The 18,739-nt window shown below is 42.9% G+C and overlaps 1 protein-coding gene across 10 annotated transcripts in view; it reads right to left on the reverse strand.

Annotated features, from left to right (window-relative positions):
- The window catches only part of Shal (potassium voltage-gated channel protein Shal), a 248,156-nt gene that overhangs the window by 26,934 nt on the left and 202,483 nt on the right, over positions 1–18,739 (reverse strand). For 2 of the 10 annotated variants that reach the window (XM_076364744.1, XM_076364745.1), the window contains exon 5: positions 6,404–7,932. The exons of 3 other annotated variants lie outside the window; for them this stretch is intronic. In XM_076364744.1, coding sequence (XP_076220859.1) covers positions 7,822–7,932 — 111 coding nt within the window. In that variant the 3' untranslated portion in view covers positions 6,404–7,821. Of the gene's footprint in view, positions 1–616; positions 7,933–18,142; positions 18,194–18,739 lie in introns of those variants that run through there. 5 more of the 10 variants (XM_076364750.1, XM_076364741.1, XM_076364746.1 and 2 more) reach the window with 5 other exon arrangements.

The raw sequence follows: 18,739 nt of genomic DNA on the forward strand, positions 1-18,739 counted from the left end.
ACTTCCATGTCACCGGTGACTGGAACTTCCAAACTGTTGAACAATTACGACAAAGAAAAAGTTTAAGTAAAAATATTCAGTAACACAAGTAGCCGGATGATATCGTAATACTACTGTGATATCAATCATTCTTAAATTATCAATAATTCTTTTCATCGTTTACCTATACAAAACGAGAAATCTCGTGACAGTCAACGTGTTAACTAACATGTTCACAATATAAAAGGAATGTTGACAAAAACCACTATCGCGACGCGCATTTACCTCCGTCTATACCAAACAGTCGTCTTCCGAGACGCGAAAGAGCATCATCTGTCTCGTACGTTCGAGATGATAAATCCAAGTCACGGAAACCGTACCTCCGCGGAATAAAAACTCGGAAGAACAATCTGCTAGCAGCGTTTCCGCCGGCGGAATCCGAATTACGGAGCGGACAGCAACGAAGTCGGAACTGTAACACGTTAAACTGCCCAAACCGCAGCTTTAAAATCCATAAACCGACGGTTTGCGCGCGGAATGCGGGACGCTCGCCGCTGTCCGTCGCTGGAACGTCGAAAGAGAAGGATCAGGACGAGGATACGGGCGAAATAAAAGCGGTACGTGTCTTCGTCTCCACGGTTTCCGCGATTGATCCCCTGCCGCTCGCGAGAAATCCGTCTTTCCTCCGTTCCTCGCGCGGCGAGAGCGTTTCGGGTCGCGAAAAATCGCGCGACACGGCGCACGTTCGCGTCGCATTAAACATAATACAAGGAAAACGCATTAGGGAGGGGCTGCGGATGGCGGATAACGTCGTCGCCGACGTCGCGACCGTCGCTGAACCGTTCGCGACGCGCGAACTCGGCCGCCGACGACGCTCTTTCACGGCGCGGCGCATTAATCATCGGGCTGCCGCCGCGCGGATGAGATTGCCGGCTTATTAACGCGTTCGCCCGCAGGCGGCGAACGTTCGATAACATTCAGCTCGTCTCCTCGCGCGGGATTATGCGCGACACGCTTCTCGCCGTTTGTTTTTCGCGCGTACTCTTCGATGGACTGAACGTGAACCGACAATTGTAAACTGATTTCGTTGTATGCTCAACAATAAGACCGCCTGGAAAGAAACCATGTGACTATAACCTTTTTCGTTAACTTTCATTGACCTCGATCAGATTTCAGTAAAAGTACTTCGTAGCAAGAAAAGTACTTAAAACATTGAACGCCGGCTAAATTTCAGCTACTAAAAACGCGAGCGTCGGTGATTATATTGATACACTTTTAAACATCGATCAAACCAAAATTTCTAACTTACGGAAGAGAATAAGGGACTTGACTTTGTAAATTTTAATTTGGATTTGTGTTATACTTATCTAAAATGTTACATGAACGTAGGATTAGCAATTAAACGATAGACTAAAAATCCCGCGGGGCCGACGCACAATGTGTTAACACTAGAACTACCGTACCAGTCAAAATGACTGGTTTTGGTTTTTTGTTTAGCAATTATTGATATTTGAAATGATTTTGAAAATAAATTATTTCATTTTTGTATAATGAATGTCTGAAGAAAATAATCTATTGTTACAATTTTTATGGGAATTTCATATTAATCGTATTAAATAGGTAGTTTTAGTGTTAGCGACTCGCAAATATCCAGTTGAAAGTTCACTGAGTAACAAGGGAAAATGAACGAAATAGGCAATACGTTGCTAAGGAAGAAGTAGATTCCATTCGGTTGGCTAAGTGTTAATTTTGAATATTGTTAGCTAAGGTTTGCGTAGATAATTTTCCTGTATAGACAGGAGACACGTACCAGGAGAATAAAATAAAAATAGTTAGGAAAAGGTATGGAATTCTAACAATGGAAGAATAAAATCGAAGATTTCAAAAGTCTGATTCTGATAGTCGAAACACGGGTTGCAAGGATAATTACAAAAGGAGTCACTACGTGGATCACTGATTCCAGTTATAGTATTTCAAATTTACGGAACCGAACGGGGCTGTCGGAAACAAAAGCGAAAATTACTGAAACACGGTCCATCGATTCCCTTGAAAGTAAACATCGAATTCGATGGAGTGCACCAAACGGACGGAAACAAACGATTAATCGCATCGTCGGTCCTCGGACCAGGCTACTCGAAGTTATCGTTTTCGCGCGGATAATTATTCCACTTGATTATTCGCGTTTAACGAAGACGCTAGCTGGAGAGACGTTCAAAGGGCGCCGTCGGCTGTAGATCTCGCTGCGCCTGGTTCTACGGAACTGCGGTTCAACCGCCGGTTGACGCAACAACTTCACAGTCGGCGCAGTGGCGTAGCCTCGCCGCGGCCCGAGGCGAACAAAAGAACCGGCTGACAACTATTTTCAAGGAAGAAACATGTCGCGGTCCTTTGTCCTCGGCGTTTCTTCGTTCCCCGGGGAAACTACAAGCTCCAGACGCCGGGGACAAAGGGCGAAAACGATCCACGGACGAGGCTGGAGAAACATCCGCCGGTAGAGAGGCGCGTGAACTCGTTTCTGACGTCATAAATTTCGGTCACCGTGATCTCCCGTCGACCGCTTCGTCGCTGAACGCTTCCTAAATTGGAAACCTAATTTCCCTCTCTGTGTGGCGTGTTCTGTATACCTAATTCTCGCGGCATCGCTTGGAAAGCCGGCGAAAGGAAAATAAAGTGGATCGGCCGGAGAAAATCGGAGGATACGTTGGGAGATTGTGACACTGCTCCTTGAAAATTCGCGATTGTTCGTCGTTTGGAAAGTAAGAATTAATGATACATTGATCGGTATTGATTATTGTTTAATATGCTGGACCGATTGGATTCCTGATGATACAGGTTGATGATATATTAGCACTAGGTTTACGGAGCGCGTCAATTTGACGCACATTGAATTTTGTAAACATTTCTAAATTTATAATTTTCAAAAGCTAAATAGGCGAATGTCAACTGTTCTAGGAACAATAGAATAAACTGTACAATAAATGCCCGTAAATCTAGTGTTAAAAAGTTGAAGGGAAGAGAAGAATGTGGTAAACGAATCTGATAATTTTTTTTCGAGTGACGATGACAATAGATGACAGGCGAAGTTGATCGCGAAGTTTTCAGGAGCAGTGCGCGATAGACAGACGCGGAAAGATCGCCAAGGGATGCGAAGAAGCCGATCTCGCGTTAGAATGCATGAATTAGAAGCCAGATCAAGAATCAGCCGCAACGCGATAAGTCCAGGGGATGTATCTCGGATGGGCGCCATGCCAGGAGGGTAGCTTCGTGTGTCTGTGAAAACATCCGGTCTATACATCGACGTGGGGCTCTAGAGAAAGGAAAAGTAGTTTCAGGATAAACAGAAGCATCGATCGATGAACTTGTATTTCGAGGGAAACTGAAATTCTGTCAGAGAAAAACGAAAATGAGGAAACTATGAGCTTGGACAACGGAAAGTCTATGTAACAACGATACTACAGGACAAAATGAGAGAAGAAAATTAGAAATACTAAGTAACGAACCCATAATTAGAAAGAAACTGAAATTCCATCAGAGAAAAACGAAAATGGGGAAACTATGACCTTGAAAAAGGGGAAATCTATATAACGATACTAGAGGACAAACTGAGAGAGGAAAATTATAAATACTAATTAACGAGCCTATGTTTGGAAGAAATACACTCTACTGAAATAAGGAAACGATGACCTTGAAAAGGGAAAATTTCTGAAGAGGACGAAATGTAGGAAGAAACAAAAGCCATAAGAAATCCTAGATCCCCAAAGGAAAAAGTGAAAACAAGGAGACTACAGCCTGAAAACAGAGGAAATCTAAATGGGAGCGAAATCAATGGGCAAAATGGCGGATGAATAGCGTGGCGATCCGAATAACCGGGAAAACAAGAAGAAGCTTGGCCGGGGTAAAGTGTTTCTCGGGGAAAGCAGACACCCAGAAGCCAATCCAGGGATCAGCCACACGGCACGATATATTCTCGACCACCAAGGGGATGCATGGGGAGGCCTTCGTGTGTCCTTCGTTCTGATCCTTCCGCCGAAGGACAAGAAAAGCTGCCTCATATCCTCCCAACGGCCACACATCTATCTTATACACATCTTAGAAAACATCGTGGAGGGCCGTACACGCGCGCAGCTGCGCGCCGCGCCGCGCGGATGCTTCGCTCGTATACGCCGCGTCCTCTATTTCCGAGATCCTCTAATCCGCGAAGAGGACGACGCGCGTCAGGCGTGCAGCCCGGGTCCTATCCGCTTGGAAACGAGTATCCGCGATAGGCACCTTGATCAGGATCGTCTTTGAAGTACCTGTTAACCGGAACAATCGTTTAATCCGACATTCTTGAATTTTATTCTCCCTCGCATCTATTCTTTGAATCTTAGTATCTTAGAGCAATATTCAACCTGAGGTACAACCTGAGGTGTTTTCAGGTTAGGTTAATTTAGGCTGCTAGAGGCGATCGGTTAACAGGTTAATCTTTGAATGTTGTGATTCAATGGTGGTTTTAGAGATTGGAAATGAGCCCTTTCACTCGGATACTCGGTAAATATAGTTTGTCACTGTTCTGTGGATCGTTGTGTGGATTGTATTCTTTAGAAAATATTTATATATCGTTAGTTTGATATCAGCGTCGAATGACAGTATTCGCGACTAAATATTCGGGTTTCGCACTTCTGGTAGAGTCCCTCATTTGTATTCCTCTCCTTCTCGCGTATATTCTTCGCAGTGATCTACGGTTCAAGAAGTGCTTGCTGTGTTACTGATATTTCCATGCTGGCAATACGTGGAATAATTTTCGTCCCCTCCAGACCGTGGCTCCGACATTCGGGGCGGTCTTCTGTCTTTAGAGAGACTTTCTTTCTAGAGGATCTTTGTAATGCAGCTACGATCGCTAGTTTAAATCATGCTTGGTTGTAGCCCCGTAGGGGTCGGAACTTTTAACCTGTTAACCACGGAGAACGAGGTGATTCCTCAGTTGGTCAACCGGTTAATGGAATCAGTGCGTGATTGTCTAGAAAGCAGAAGTACCGTGCCAATTTTGCGAGAAACGTCGAGGAAATGCGGCTTTAACGGTCTCGAATCGGACCCGGGCTATCTGATCGATGGTTTTCGAAATCTGACATTTTGTAATGACTGAGTTTCTCTGGAATGTTGCCTATTGTGGTATTCTATCGTTTCTAATGTTATATCGATGATAAAGTTTATTGAATGTCCCGAGTATGAAGGTATTTTTTAATATAAAAGTCATAGTTTTATCACGAATCTACTCTGCACTGCTATTAAACAATATTTCATCGAAACTGGTGTTCCAGTGCTATTTGAACGTCATTAAATCAATAAATTCTACGCCCTTCGTTATTTCCCAACGACGGACCTTCCTAAAACAAAAACTCAAATCTATCATCCATCGTTGCTCCTCGAATTACCTTCAATTACATCTATCAGATTTCAGTGAATTACCATTTTTCCATAATATCATGTTACGCTATTTTTCACTCGGACGATGAAATATTATTCAATGACAGCGCGTACTAGAATCTACGAAAAATTTTTATCATGTCAATTTGAAAATTTCATTACCCCAATTTCAAATCTGCACCAACTTAATTTCGACTCTTCATCGCAATTTCGACCTTCTATTATCGCAATCTCAAATATTCATCGTCTCAATTTCAAAACTGCATCATCCGAATTGTGAATTTTTGCCACTTCAATTTCCAATCCCTATCATTCCCGATCTCTAATATTCATCGTCTCAATTTTAAAACTGTATAATCCAAATTTCGAATCTTTACCACTTCAGTTTCCAATCCCTGTTATTCCAATTTCAAATATTTATCGTCTTAATTTCATTACTGTATCATTCGAATTTCGAATCTTTACCACTTCAATTTCCAATCCCTACCATTACAAACTCAAAATATTCATCGTTTTAATTTCAAAACTGTATCATCCGAATTTCGAATCATTACCACTTCAATTTCCAATCTCAAATATTCACCGTCTCAATTTCATAACTGTATCATTCGAATTTCGAATCTTTACCACTTCAATTTCCAATCCCTATCATTACAAACTCAAAATATTCATCGTTTTAATTTCAAAACTGTATCATCCGAATTTCGAATCTCTACCACTTCAATTTCCAATCTCAAATATTCACCGTCTCAATTTCAAAACAGTATCATCCAAATTTCGAATCTTTACCACATTAATTCCCAATCCCTGTCATGCCGATCTGAAATCTCCATCGTTCCCTTCCGCGCGTACACGAGCGAGCAAGCATCACGCGAGGTCCGCGCCGAGCCACGCCGCGCGTGCACAAAGAGACACCGAAACGATACATCGACAGCGCGTACAGTGTACGATAATGATATCATCGACACATCCGAAACGCTTTTATGTTTTTGTCCAGGCAGCGCGGTGTTCTCTTTACCTTTTTCCGCACTTCTATACGGTCTCCGTATACGAGCACCACTCTATCCTTGCTCTCGTTCGTGGTGATCTGATACGACAAGCTCTACAATATGGCGGATTCGTTTTCCGACGGCGGCCATGTTGGTTGCGCCGCGCGTATTCGCGCGGCACGCCGATCGTTCCCGATTTTTCCCATCCGTCGATGTGGTTCCCGTCGGTTCCGTTATTCGTTTATTTTATTCATATGTATTTATATTGCAATATATGCGTACGCGTATGTACACGCGCGATCGATATACATACACATATATATACACGTATTCCCGATGTATGTGTTTTTTTTTTCAATCGTCGTCCACGGGTGTTCCAACGTGGAAGAGAGGAAGAGAAGAAGAGAGAGAGCCGCGCGAGAGAAATCCATCGGGTTCATTACGAATTCCGCACGGTTTCCGCCGAATTGCGTCCGTTGTTTGATTTTCATGTTTTCGTTCGATCCATTTTGTGTGTGCGTTTTTTTTCCGTTTTTCGATCGTTCGTTCGTTCCGTAAGTATTTCATTTGTTTCCCATTTCGTGTCCGGTCGTTTCCAACGTCGAACGACACAGGGAGAGAGAGAGAGAGAGTGTTTCGTTGGTAGCGATCGGGCGAGTCGCGCGTGAAGAAAGGAGATTCGTGATCGCAGTGTCCGACGACGAGGATGACGGCGATGGGCCAACGGCGACGATGGATGAGAGCGTCGACGTTTTGCGGGGCGTCCAAGGTTTCCGGGGACGGTCGTCGACGAACGGGTCGGTGGCACGGATATGAGGAAATAACAAGAATTCGATTGATTTAAATTTACTCTCGAGGTGTTCGCACTGTGTGTGTCTTTTGTGTCTTAATTCGCTTTATTTATTTATTTTTTTTTGTTGTTTTTTGTTTACTTTGTTTCAGTATTTTTATTTTTTATTTTTTTTTTTTGACTTGTATACTCGTTTGTTCTGTTACTCATATGTTCGCACCATTCTCGCGTGGCTGTCGACTGATTATTACGAACGTTATTATTATTAAATACGGTTTACGTGTCGCTTCGTATCTTCGGGCCTCTCCACGTCCACGCCTCTATCCTCCTCATACACGTGTTATATACAGTCCTGCGTTCACCGAGAGGGATCTGTCTCTAAATCGTTAGCATATCTCGTGTTACCTTTTTTCATTCTCCTCCGTGTGTCACTCGTCTGCGATTATACGTACTGCTATTACTTTTATTATCGTTTCGTTTGTTTTATTGTACATTTCGCTCGTTCTTTTTATTCTGCATCTATTTCTCGGTTCGTTTCGATTGGTGATTTTGTTATCGATTGGTTTAGCTGTTTCGATCGGGATCTGTGTTTTTTTTTTGGTTTTTTTTTTGTTAAACGTGTGGCTTTTTACTCTAGTTTTACTGTGGCTAAGAAAGTTAGAACGAGGCCTCGACGAGGTAAGTCCCGTCCATCGCAGCCCCGGTCTGCCCCCCTTGGGCGCCCGATACTTGGGCCCTTGTCGCCGGGATGTACTGACTGTACGCCTGCTGAAATCCACACCACAAGCACACACTACATTGTTGCACGCTAGGCTCGCCTATCCTACAGAATCTGATCTACGATTTGCTTTTTTTTACTTTCTGTGTGTTTTCGTGAGTGTTCTCTTGTAATTTTTTTGGTTGTCGTTTTCTTAGGGGGTTTCCTAGTTAGTCGTCTAGCTACACCGTGATTCCCGCAGAGAGTCGTCGCTCGTTGGACGGGTTCTTTCTCGAGATCGTCGCCCCCGGTTGCTGGGACATCGCCGCGAGCAGTTGTCGGCGATCCGACGGGCTACGTTAGTTTTCTACTATTCTATTCGCTACGCACACTCCCTAGACCAACACGGGAGAACTATTGAAACGTCGATCGCCTCTAACCCTTTGTGTCTTGGATTGCGTTAGGTTACTCTGTCGTATCCCGAGATTTCCGAATGTCGATCGAATTAGTCTATAGTTCATTGAAGAATTTCTAGGATGATCGTTTATCGAATAATTTGAATGAATGTATCAAATGATGGTTCAAATTTGTATGACAGATAGATAATATATCGAATGATTTGAACAATATTAACCCTTTGCACTCGATTTCTACATTTCTAATATCCCTATTCAGAGACTAATCCAGTGCAAAGGTTTGTATTTCATGGAATGATTAATTGATGTAGATACCGAGAGTAAGAATCGAATATTGAAGTATTTTAAGATTGCTACGAGTCGAAACACAGTCGGCTCGTAACATTTCAATCAACGTTAATTACATCAAATTATCTCCGACGAGGAACACAAGGGGTTGAAGGTTGATCAATCGGCTACGAACAGGCTAGTCGATGGTTCCGCAATAGCATCGAGCACAAAGGGACGGTGGGTGGCAGGGGCATGTAAATTGAAACGAACATCTCAGGATACTATTCCGTCTACTTTGAAGACCAATTTCTACCCGGTAGCGGAGAAATTGGCTCGTCAAAGGCGCTACACCTATCCCATTACTTCGGCCGGTCCCTTTCAGGCCGGTAATCAGAAAAGTAATGACCGGTGGCGGCCCCTCGCGCAATTTATGGCCGAGGATTGACCTTAACAGGCCAATTCTTCTGGCCCTAAACTTCTATCGATCTAACCCCGACAAGTCGTGCCTTATCACGGACATAATAGTTCACGATCTCAGGGACATCTATCCTTGTCTCTCGTAGTTTCTAGCTTCCACAGTTTTTGGCCATCTAGATCCGTGCTGTGTGAACCCTGACCTCGAGTCAATTGCGCTTTGCTTGCACTCGCGTTGTCTGTGAGATGTATCTCACATATCAAGTTGAAGATTGTGGAAAGTGAAGTTAGGTAAGAGATCGATCAAATAGCGAGGTACTTTTGATCAAATCAACGAGGTATTCTAAAAAGTGGAAAGTTAGCTATATCGATCAAATCAACGAGCTATTACTTTCATCCTACTTAAACATCTCGGAAACACTTAGAATTCACAATCTAGTGAATCCCAATCTACTCTACTCTTCGCTAAATTCAAAACATATCAACAGAAACTATAAATACCATACAAGATAAAAGCTTCAAACAGAATCCACAATCTCCAAACTCCTAAACAAGTCTAACTTCGCATCCCCATTTTCCCTATTGCCATTGTCAATGCCAATGAAACTGCGTGAACCCAATTAAGAGCTCCCCGGCCAAACAGCACGGCTCTAGAGCGCCGATCTACGCTAGATCCTCCACAGTGCTAGCTCCCGGAGTTGCGGGAGGCTCGACACGTCGCGCGCCGAGACAATTTTCAGGTGTCTAAGAGCGGGGTGGGTAAGGTCTCGGGGATGAAACGCGCTATCCCGAGGTCTCGCGAACCGTGATCGAAAGGGGTGGCTGGGATCTAGCCGAGCATCGTGTCTGCTGATGCTCTGTCCTCCGAGAGACTGGCGTCTAAGCTCGCGGAGGAACTTCCATTAACCTCAACAGCTCGCCGTATTTCCTGTCGTGGAACGAGGCCTGCGCCTCGCCCCGCTATCCAGACGATCTAGACGCCCGGCGATCTAGATCTAGTCGCTCTAAAGCCGTCTACGGTACCTCGATCGTGGAAATCGGGCTCCCCGCGCCGCGGAGGCTCGTCCGAGAGGATTTCGGGGAAGACTCGAAAAAAAGTAACACGAGACTCGAATCGTCGAACTGATTGCGACCCGACGTTGATCAACTCGGGATCGGGCCGAGCCTTAATTGGCCCGTTTAATTAAATTTAATTAATTCGTGTCATGGGCAGCTGGCGACGTGACGCGGTTCCGCGAGCGCTGCGAACCACGCTGACGGTCCGACGCTCGGGAACGGGATCAATCGGCTGCCTCGAGGTCGTTCCTACCCGTTGGTGGAAGAGATGGAAGGTGCGCGTTGGATTTTTAGATGAATTTTCGTTTCCACTGTGGGATTATTTGCTTCGAATTGATCGTCTGCGATTAGCGACGGCCGGGAATGGTATCGTTGGGACGGTGAACGTTGACCCTTTGGTCTGTGATTTCTTTCGTGAATGTAATTAATGCGACTGTTTTGTCGTTAGTAACTCTGTAACAAGTAACAGAAGATTTTAGATTTATTTTACAATATAATAACTGATAGAAGAGTGATGCTTCGAACTAGAAGCGATTAACCTTTGCGGTCCGAAGTGCTCTTGTCATTCAATTACAGCTTAATATGACGCTCCCTTTATTTATTCAAGAATATTTGGGAGTCATTGAAGTTACCTTTACATGGTACAATTGTGACACTACAAATAAACATAGAAAAAATTGCTAAAACAGGTAGAGGTTGTAACGACTGCTAAAGGTTAAGCAATACCGAACTTCATTAATCAAATTAACTGATTAATTCATCCTAACTTCATCATATTATTTATCCACCTTATCTATCAAAACTTGTCATAAATAGTCGATGACAATTATACATTGACGACCAATCAAAATACCAACTTCACTCGTAGCTCGTTGATTTCATCACGAACTAAGCATTTAACCTCTGCCCTAACACCGTATCGCAAGCCAAAGGGTTAAGCGTCCTCCACTCACCGTCCCATTTACACGTAACATCGTCAACGGACAATTTCCAGCGACTCGGCGCGGTCTAAATGGAAAGTTTACCGCCGGCCACCGGTGGCCGGCGTCCCGTTGAACGCGTTAACGGAGGCCGTCGCGCGCCCGGCAAGAATTGATGAAGCGGCGCGACGTCATCGCGCGTAAACGGATTTACGGCGGCGAAATATTAAAAACCGGCTCGCGGATTTTTCGCGGTCCGCCGCGGAATCGGATCGACGCTGTTGACCCGCGCGGCGCGCGTTCACCGGTCTCCTGTAAATTAATCCGCGCGCCGGATTAATCCGAACGGGCTCGTAATTTCCGTGAATTTTTGTCCGGATCCCCGCGGAAACGTTGAAGAGCACTCGATTCCCGCGCTGAACGTTGCAATCCGAGCTTTAGATTTCGGACGGGTGTTTTGCTTGGGGAACGGTAATTCCGTGGGAAAGTAGAAACGCGGGTAGATTAATCGAGCGGAGGTCGAAGTTGAAATTATGGGCTCCGAGGCAATTCCGGTTTAAGTAGAAACTGCCGGGAATTGGTGTTATTCGGTTGCAAGCGGAAGGTACTTTTTTAATTCGGCGCACCGGAGGATGGCGCTCTCATTTATTTCCGAAGGGAGAACTTCCCCGACACTTGTTCCCATGAACGTGATTATTGGGACCGAAAGCTTTGACGGTGGAACGCGGTTCGCTTCGATGATATTCAAACCAGCGGCAGACCGTTTCGTGTTAGTATCATTCGGCTCGTCCGATACGTGGCGTGGAATTTGTTCGTTATTTCGGTCTCGTTAAATGAACGCAGTCTCACTGAAAGAAAGTAGATCGATTAGGGGTGGACGTCGAGTTAATGGGAAACAGCGTTCCGGCGGTTCCCGTGCGATTTTCACTGCGTTTTCGGTCGTTCGTTCATTAGACAGTAATGACGGAGAGGGAGAACGTTATTCCGCCTCTCCCTGTTCGCTAGATCAAGGTGTTTCCCGGTCGAAGGAAACGGTATTACTTGACAGAGCAGAGTAGATGGTTTTAAGGAGGAATCAGTGCAGGATACGTCAGTGGACAGGAATGGGATCGATGGATGGGAAGTTGGGTAACTAGAAAAGAAGAATATAGTAGCAAATGGTAGAAAAAGTTCATGAGCAATCAGCGAAAGATACGTGAATAGAGAAAGATTATATTAACCCTTTGACGAATGTCGACATTTCGATGAAACGTTCATACTTGGAAGACTACGTCGCAGGCAAATTTAATTACTCGGAGATTAGTAGTTCCTGTTACTGCTATCAATTGAGCAAATATATAATTTAGCTTCATATGTTGAAGGTTTCGTACGTTTCAAAGAATCTTCGTCCGCAAAGGGTTAACACGTTGAAAGCCGCACGAAATGGAGAAAGTACAATATTAAATCATTCGACTCAATTCGATTATCATTGTACGTTCATCAAACTGAACGTCACCGCAATGGATATTTATAATATAGAAGTGTTCGCGAATAATCATCGTTTAATCGAGTGAATTATAGTAATTCGATTTGCTTGGGGGCCACCAGTGGGGCCCGTGGCATTCAACGTGTTAGAGGGGAATATATAGAAGTAGAAAAGTGAAGAGCAAATGATAAAGGGGACGTGTCTATATCCTACTGAATTCCAGCGAAAACCATCTCCCTTTGCGCAGCCAGAATAACAAATTGCAGTATCGAACGAGTCGGGCGGATCGTCTCTGAAAGTCGGTGAGAAGTGGTTCGCATTCAAACAGTCCAGAAACAAGAGGCGTGGAGGAGGAACAGTGCCAAGAAACGAGTAGCAAAGAGCCGGTCAACAACATGTCACCAAAAATAAAAGGGGGCAACAGTCTAATCCGAACTAGCAGGCTTCGTTCGATTTTTAAACGGTGACTGTGGGCGGGCGGGGGCGGGGGGGGGGCGGGGGTGAGAACCATTAAAAGAGACAGACAAGTAAACAGTTAACACGGTTAGGCCTTACCTTAGACGGACGAGAACTGTTTCTACGGGAAGAACCACAGACAACAGGTGCCGACAGTGTGTTTATGGTACAAAATGTACAGACATATATATATACGTATATATACAATTCACGTGACATGGCGTTTTTTAATTCTTAGAGGAGGGGTAGAATTTTTGGGATGAAGACTGATGGGATTTTTGGTCTTGTCGATTGGGAATTTGAGATTGCAATGTTAGCATCCAGCCATTGTTGCTGCAGCTTGGAGCTAATGGAACTGATGGTAGAATTAAGGTTTAATTATTGATGAACTTTGAATATTTTTAGAAAGTTTGATATCTATGTTTCATTGGAGATAAACGTCGAGAATTCAGTTCTTTTATTTAGCGATTCAATGAATTGAAATGAAAGTTTCAGTGTTAATAGCAGATTGAAGGGGTTTAAGGGGTTTAAGGCCTTTGCACTCGAAAGTTTTTCGCTAGAAATATTCAATATTCTGCGATGAGATACAGACGATGTTCTTTGGAATTAATTAATGAGGAAACATATATGAATTAAGAAGGAAAGTTATTTTATTTCAATATTCCACATATTGATGCATCATACAAAGCTTAACCCTTTGCACTGTGAAGTTGAATATTTACTATTTTAAATGAAACTTTGTATTCCAATGTGAAATATTTCAATAAAATAGCTTTGTTGCTTAATTTATCTGTGAATTATCATCAAATCAGTTTCAAACAATGCCATCTTTATCTCATCAGATGTTCAAATATTTCTACTGAAAAACTTCGGAGTGCAAAGAGATAATATACATAAGACTTTATAATTTTGCAAATCAAATCAAGTCGACTGAATGTCACTCGAGTGCAAAGGGTTAATATTCTAATATATTGATTTACTCAAATTCATTATGGAATTAAATAAAATTCAACGAATCGACGAAAATTAGAACGTTTCTGAGATTGTCAGGTTCTATTTAGAAGAGAACTGGACGCACAGCACTAACTGTTCCATAAACGGCAAAGCAATGTTCGTCGAACGATCGTACGACCGTCGCGGATGCTAACATCGCGTCGTTTCGCCGGCAACGAGCAATTAACGGGGTCGAAGCGATACGAACCCGGCCGTAAAAATTGACAAACGACAGCCTGTCTAGCCGCGACGTTTACAGCCGGTTCCATTGGCAACTTACCTGTTGAACGGTAATTAATTTCACGACGTTGGGGAGTGACGTCGATGCGACGGGGAGGAAACCGGAGCGATAATTACTGCCTACACGGAAAATAATTACCGCTCGCCGGCTACCGGAATGTAGCACTCGTTCGCGTTATCGATCAATCATCCCGTTCGCTGTAATCGACGCGGATCGACAGGCTGCGACCACTGATTCCCGATTAACATTGCGTGCCGAGGCAGAATTTTGTGTAACCTTCCGCCGAAATTAAGACGAAATAGAAAAAGAGATAAGCTACTTTTCAATGAGAATTGATTTATTGTCAAATTTTGGCGCTCTTGTGTTTGATAGCTTTTACTGTCATAGATGCTTGAATGATAATTAATATATCTTCACTATCCATTGATATATAATTAATATATCTTCACTAATATATCTGTAGTAATATATTAATCTCATACTCTATACTATCTGAAATCTTTAGATAGCATATTAATTAATATATCTTCATAGATGCTTGAATGATAGTGAAGATATATTAATTAATATGTTATCTAAAGATTTTAGATAGTATAGATTACGAGATTAATATACTAGTAGAGATATATTAATTAATATACTACCTCTATCATTCAAGCATCATTAACAGTAAAAGCTGTCAAATACAAGAAAGACAAAATTCTATAACATATTAATAAATTTTGAATATTTCCAGAAACTTACATACCCATGTCGTTTGAACACGAGAAGAATATACTAGAAAATGATTGATATAACAAATTAAGAATACATTAATTCATAATTACTCGAACATGTATGACAGAGAAGTATACGAATAATTGCATGATTAGCTATCTTTAACAGAAGATATACGAATAACACGGCACGCAATGTGTTAATCCTCATTACTTAACCCAAGTACCATCGAAACGCGTCCGATGATTAATACGGGGGAAGAACAGGGGCTGGGAATTGAGGGCGGGGCAGGAGGCTTCGAATTCCAACGTGACAAGTGTTTCTTTCGATCGCGATCGATTCAGGGCGTCCGTGATTAATTGTCGAGCTGTTGCTCCCAGTTTCAGAGTTGGTTTTCATAGTCCGCGGAATCAGCGATTCACTCTATTTGATTGATGATTTGAAGACCGACTCATTATTCAAGGGAGAATGAAATAATTCAGTGACCTGAGTATATACTCCAGTAAATTGATTTTTCATTAATTACCATTGATTTCTCTATCTGGAATCAAATGTTCGAGCTTCCAAAGGTTTCGTAGAGGTATCATCTTCTTCGATAATAAGATTCATGAAGAATACTACGCTTATCTCGGGAATTTTGTCGTTTTCACACGTAAAATATAGATCCCGTCGATCAAGTTCGCCGGAGTCGCAGCTTTGCCATGAAATAATAGGGATTTCCCGGCGGGTAATTTTGAATTGTAGATCGAAGGAGTCAAAGGTGGGAGCTACGAAGCTACGGGGATTATCCATAGATCACTGAATTTTAAAAAGTATTAATATTCATGAAAAAACACCGGGCCGAATGGCTCTCGGCGGCTACTCGACTGCGGACCGCCGAGAATCGATGATCGAGTAATCGCTCGGATTCTTCGCGCGGCCATTAATTATTCACCGGGCTGGCCGGAATTCGATTTTTCGGTGATTCGCGAGGTTACCCGTTGAATTCGGTAGCCCCTCCTCCACGATCTCTTCGACGTCTTGATCCTCCGTACATTGAAACGCGAGCGTTTCCTACGAAACATACGCGGATCGCTGGATCCGCGCGTTATTATGTACAGTACACGTTTCACCTAGCCGGCTATTTATATATTTATAATATTTATACGTGTTTCTCTGTGTGTATATATGCACGTGTGCGTGTGTCTGTGTGTATACGTATGGATGTATTAATAGTGTTATATACATATAACGAACCAATTTCCAATAACGATCAAACGGAGCAAAACTCGGGAACAATAACCAACATCAATGCCCAAAAATAGAAGTCGAGTGGCCTGAATATCGAATAGGTGCGAGCGACACGACACTTTTCCCGCGGAGCCGCGTCCCGAGCCTCGGTTCGCAAACTTATAAATCTCAATCCCCTGATTTATCGTCCGGCCGATTTACACGGGGTTCCAGCTGCATGCAAATCAATCAACGAAATTTTCTATCGGGGATTCCGCGGGTTCCAACAATGCCCCATCAAATCGGACGGCACGGTCCGGCGGAGACCGGCATTTTGTAATTTCGCCGTCCTCGCGTCGTCGATGGTTTGGAGACTTATTCGCCATCGTCGAAACAAATGCGTCGATCGTTAACGGATGGAACGGACGACTTTGTAACCCAAATTGTTCTTTTCTTCTGGTCGTTGGGAATTGAGAGAAATTTTGCTGGTGTGGACGGTAGAGGTAGTCAATCGGACGAGTAGAAAAATGAGATGAAGATTATATTAACCCTTTTAGGACGAATGTCGCCATTTTGCTGAGATCAAACTTCCATGTTTGGAATACCTAGTTGCGAACGAATGATTTAACTATTCGAACAGCAAGAAATCAGTACACGGTTTCCTTATTCTCTATGATTTAAGCATTCAGTGTTTCATTTAGCAGAATTTGCGAAAGGTTTTGTGTACTTCCAACAATCTCCGTCCGCAAAGGGTTAAGTGGTAGATTGATTAATAGAAATAATAGAAAAAGAAAAGATAGTAAGATACGGTAGATAAATGAACGGTGGAAACAGACAAATAAGAAGCAAAAAATACAAGATCGGAAAATGTAATCGGTGATCACCTTTCCAGAATCGTGACAGACATATTTGGGTTACCGCTGACCTTTGGCAGCCGTTCCATAAACACCGAAAACCTCGTAAACATCCGCGGTCCGGCTCCCACAGTTCCACGTCGGCTCTGAATCATGTTCGATTATCGCCCGCACCATTCGAAAATTCAACCTAGTGTTATAAAAATGAGTCCTGAGCTTTAAAGTCTTGTGCTTAGAATTCCGTAGCTGTGGCTCGAGTCTTAAGAGCTCAAGTTCACGGAGCTCCAATCTTGAAAAAGCTGAAGTCTTCAATCGAGTCTTCATGCTCGAAGACTTATGTAGCGATAGAAGACTCAAATTCTCGAGCATAAAAGCTTGAGATAGGTTAACGCTAAATCTCAGAACGAGCTTTTTAAACTTCAAAAACTCAGTCTTTAAGGTTAAACTTTAAAGCTTTAAAGACTGAAGCTTTATAGAGCTTCAAGCTTTCAAAGACTTGGCTTTAAAGGTTCAATATTGAAGCTTCGAAGACTGAGTCTTTAAGTTCGAGTCTTGAAGCTTCGAGAACTCAAGCTTCATAAAGTTCTAAGCCTTCAAAGACTCAGCCTTCAAGATTGAACTTCGAAACTTCAATGACTCAAGCTTTACAGAACTTCAAGCTTTCAAAGACTCAGCTTTAAAGATTCAACATTGAAGCTTCGAAGATTGAGTCTTTAATTTCGAGTCTTGAAGCTTCGAAAACTCAAGCTTCATAAAGTTCTAAGCCTTTAAAGACACAACTTTCAAGTTTGAATTTCGAAGCGTCAAAAACTCAAGCTTTACAGAACTTGAAGCTTTCAAAGACTCAGCTTTAAAGGTTCAACATTGAAGCTTCGAAGACTGGGCCTTCAAATTCAGGTCTTGAAGCTTCGAAAACTCAAGCTTCATAAAGTTCTAAACCTTCAAAGACTCAGCTTCCAAGTTTAAACTTCGAAGCTCCAAAGACTCAAGCTTCACAGAACTCTAAGCTTTCAAAGACTCAGTCTCTAAGACGTAGTCTCGAAGCTCAAGGACTCTAACTTTTTACAACACTGATTCAGCCGCTCTAATCCGAAGGGGGACACAAAACCGAACTTCAGGGTTCGTGGAACCCGGCTTCGTGGCAGAAGGGTTTTGGTACACGACGGGTACAGGTGTGTTCGAAGAAGTTGGTGCTCGTTACTGGGCCTGCACGGCAAAGTGAACTGACGGAGCGTATCAGACGGACACTTAAGATTCAATTTTCTCTTGCCTGGCTGATCTGAAGCGGATGCTCCAGTACGGGGTCCGGATGTTCCTTCGGCTATGCAATATTCATGAAAGCAACTCGTGTTATATTATAAATCGCGCAATTATAAAGGGGTTTGGCAATCGGATGAACGCGAACGTCACGTGCAATGTCCGTCAACCAGAAACGAAACCGATAATGAGCCATTGGGGAGGTTCGCAGGGTTCACTCGCGAGGCAATCGAATTAACATCACTGCTTAATTAATCGAATCAACCGAACGATTTCGTTAACAGTATACGAGTCTCTGGACGCAATCTTTGAACTTGTGAGTTTCGGGATCATTTGTGGACACCTACTGCATCGTAAAATACGCATTGGCTGGATTAATGAATTGTAACGCGAATTCAATAATATCGTTTTCATGGTAAAGGGCTGATCATTGATATTTTGTTTAACCCCTCAACGATGTATAATCTAAGTCACTAATTTATGAGTTCAATAATAGTTAAAAGGTATTCAAAGATTTCCAAAAATATCAGATAAATCATGCTTCTATTAATTCGATTTTTAGATGACCTTAGTTCCATGAATGTCAACTTCAAATGTTTAATAGAAACTT

Source organism: Nomia melanderi, chromosome 2, assembly GCF_051020985.1.
Source record: "Nomia melanderi isolate GNS246 chromosome 2, iyNomMela1, whole genome shotgun sequence".
In the NCBI taxonomy this organism is placed as follows: domain Eukaryota; kingdom Metazoa; phylum Arthropoda; class Insecta; order Hymenoptera; family Halictidae; genus Nomia; species Nomia melanderi.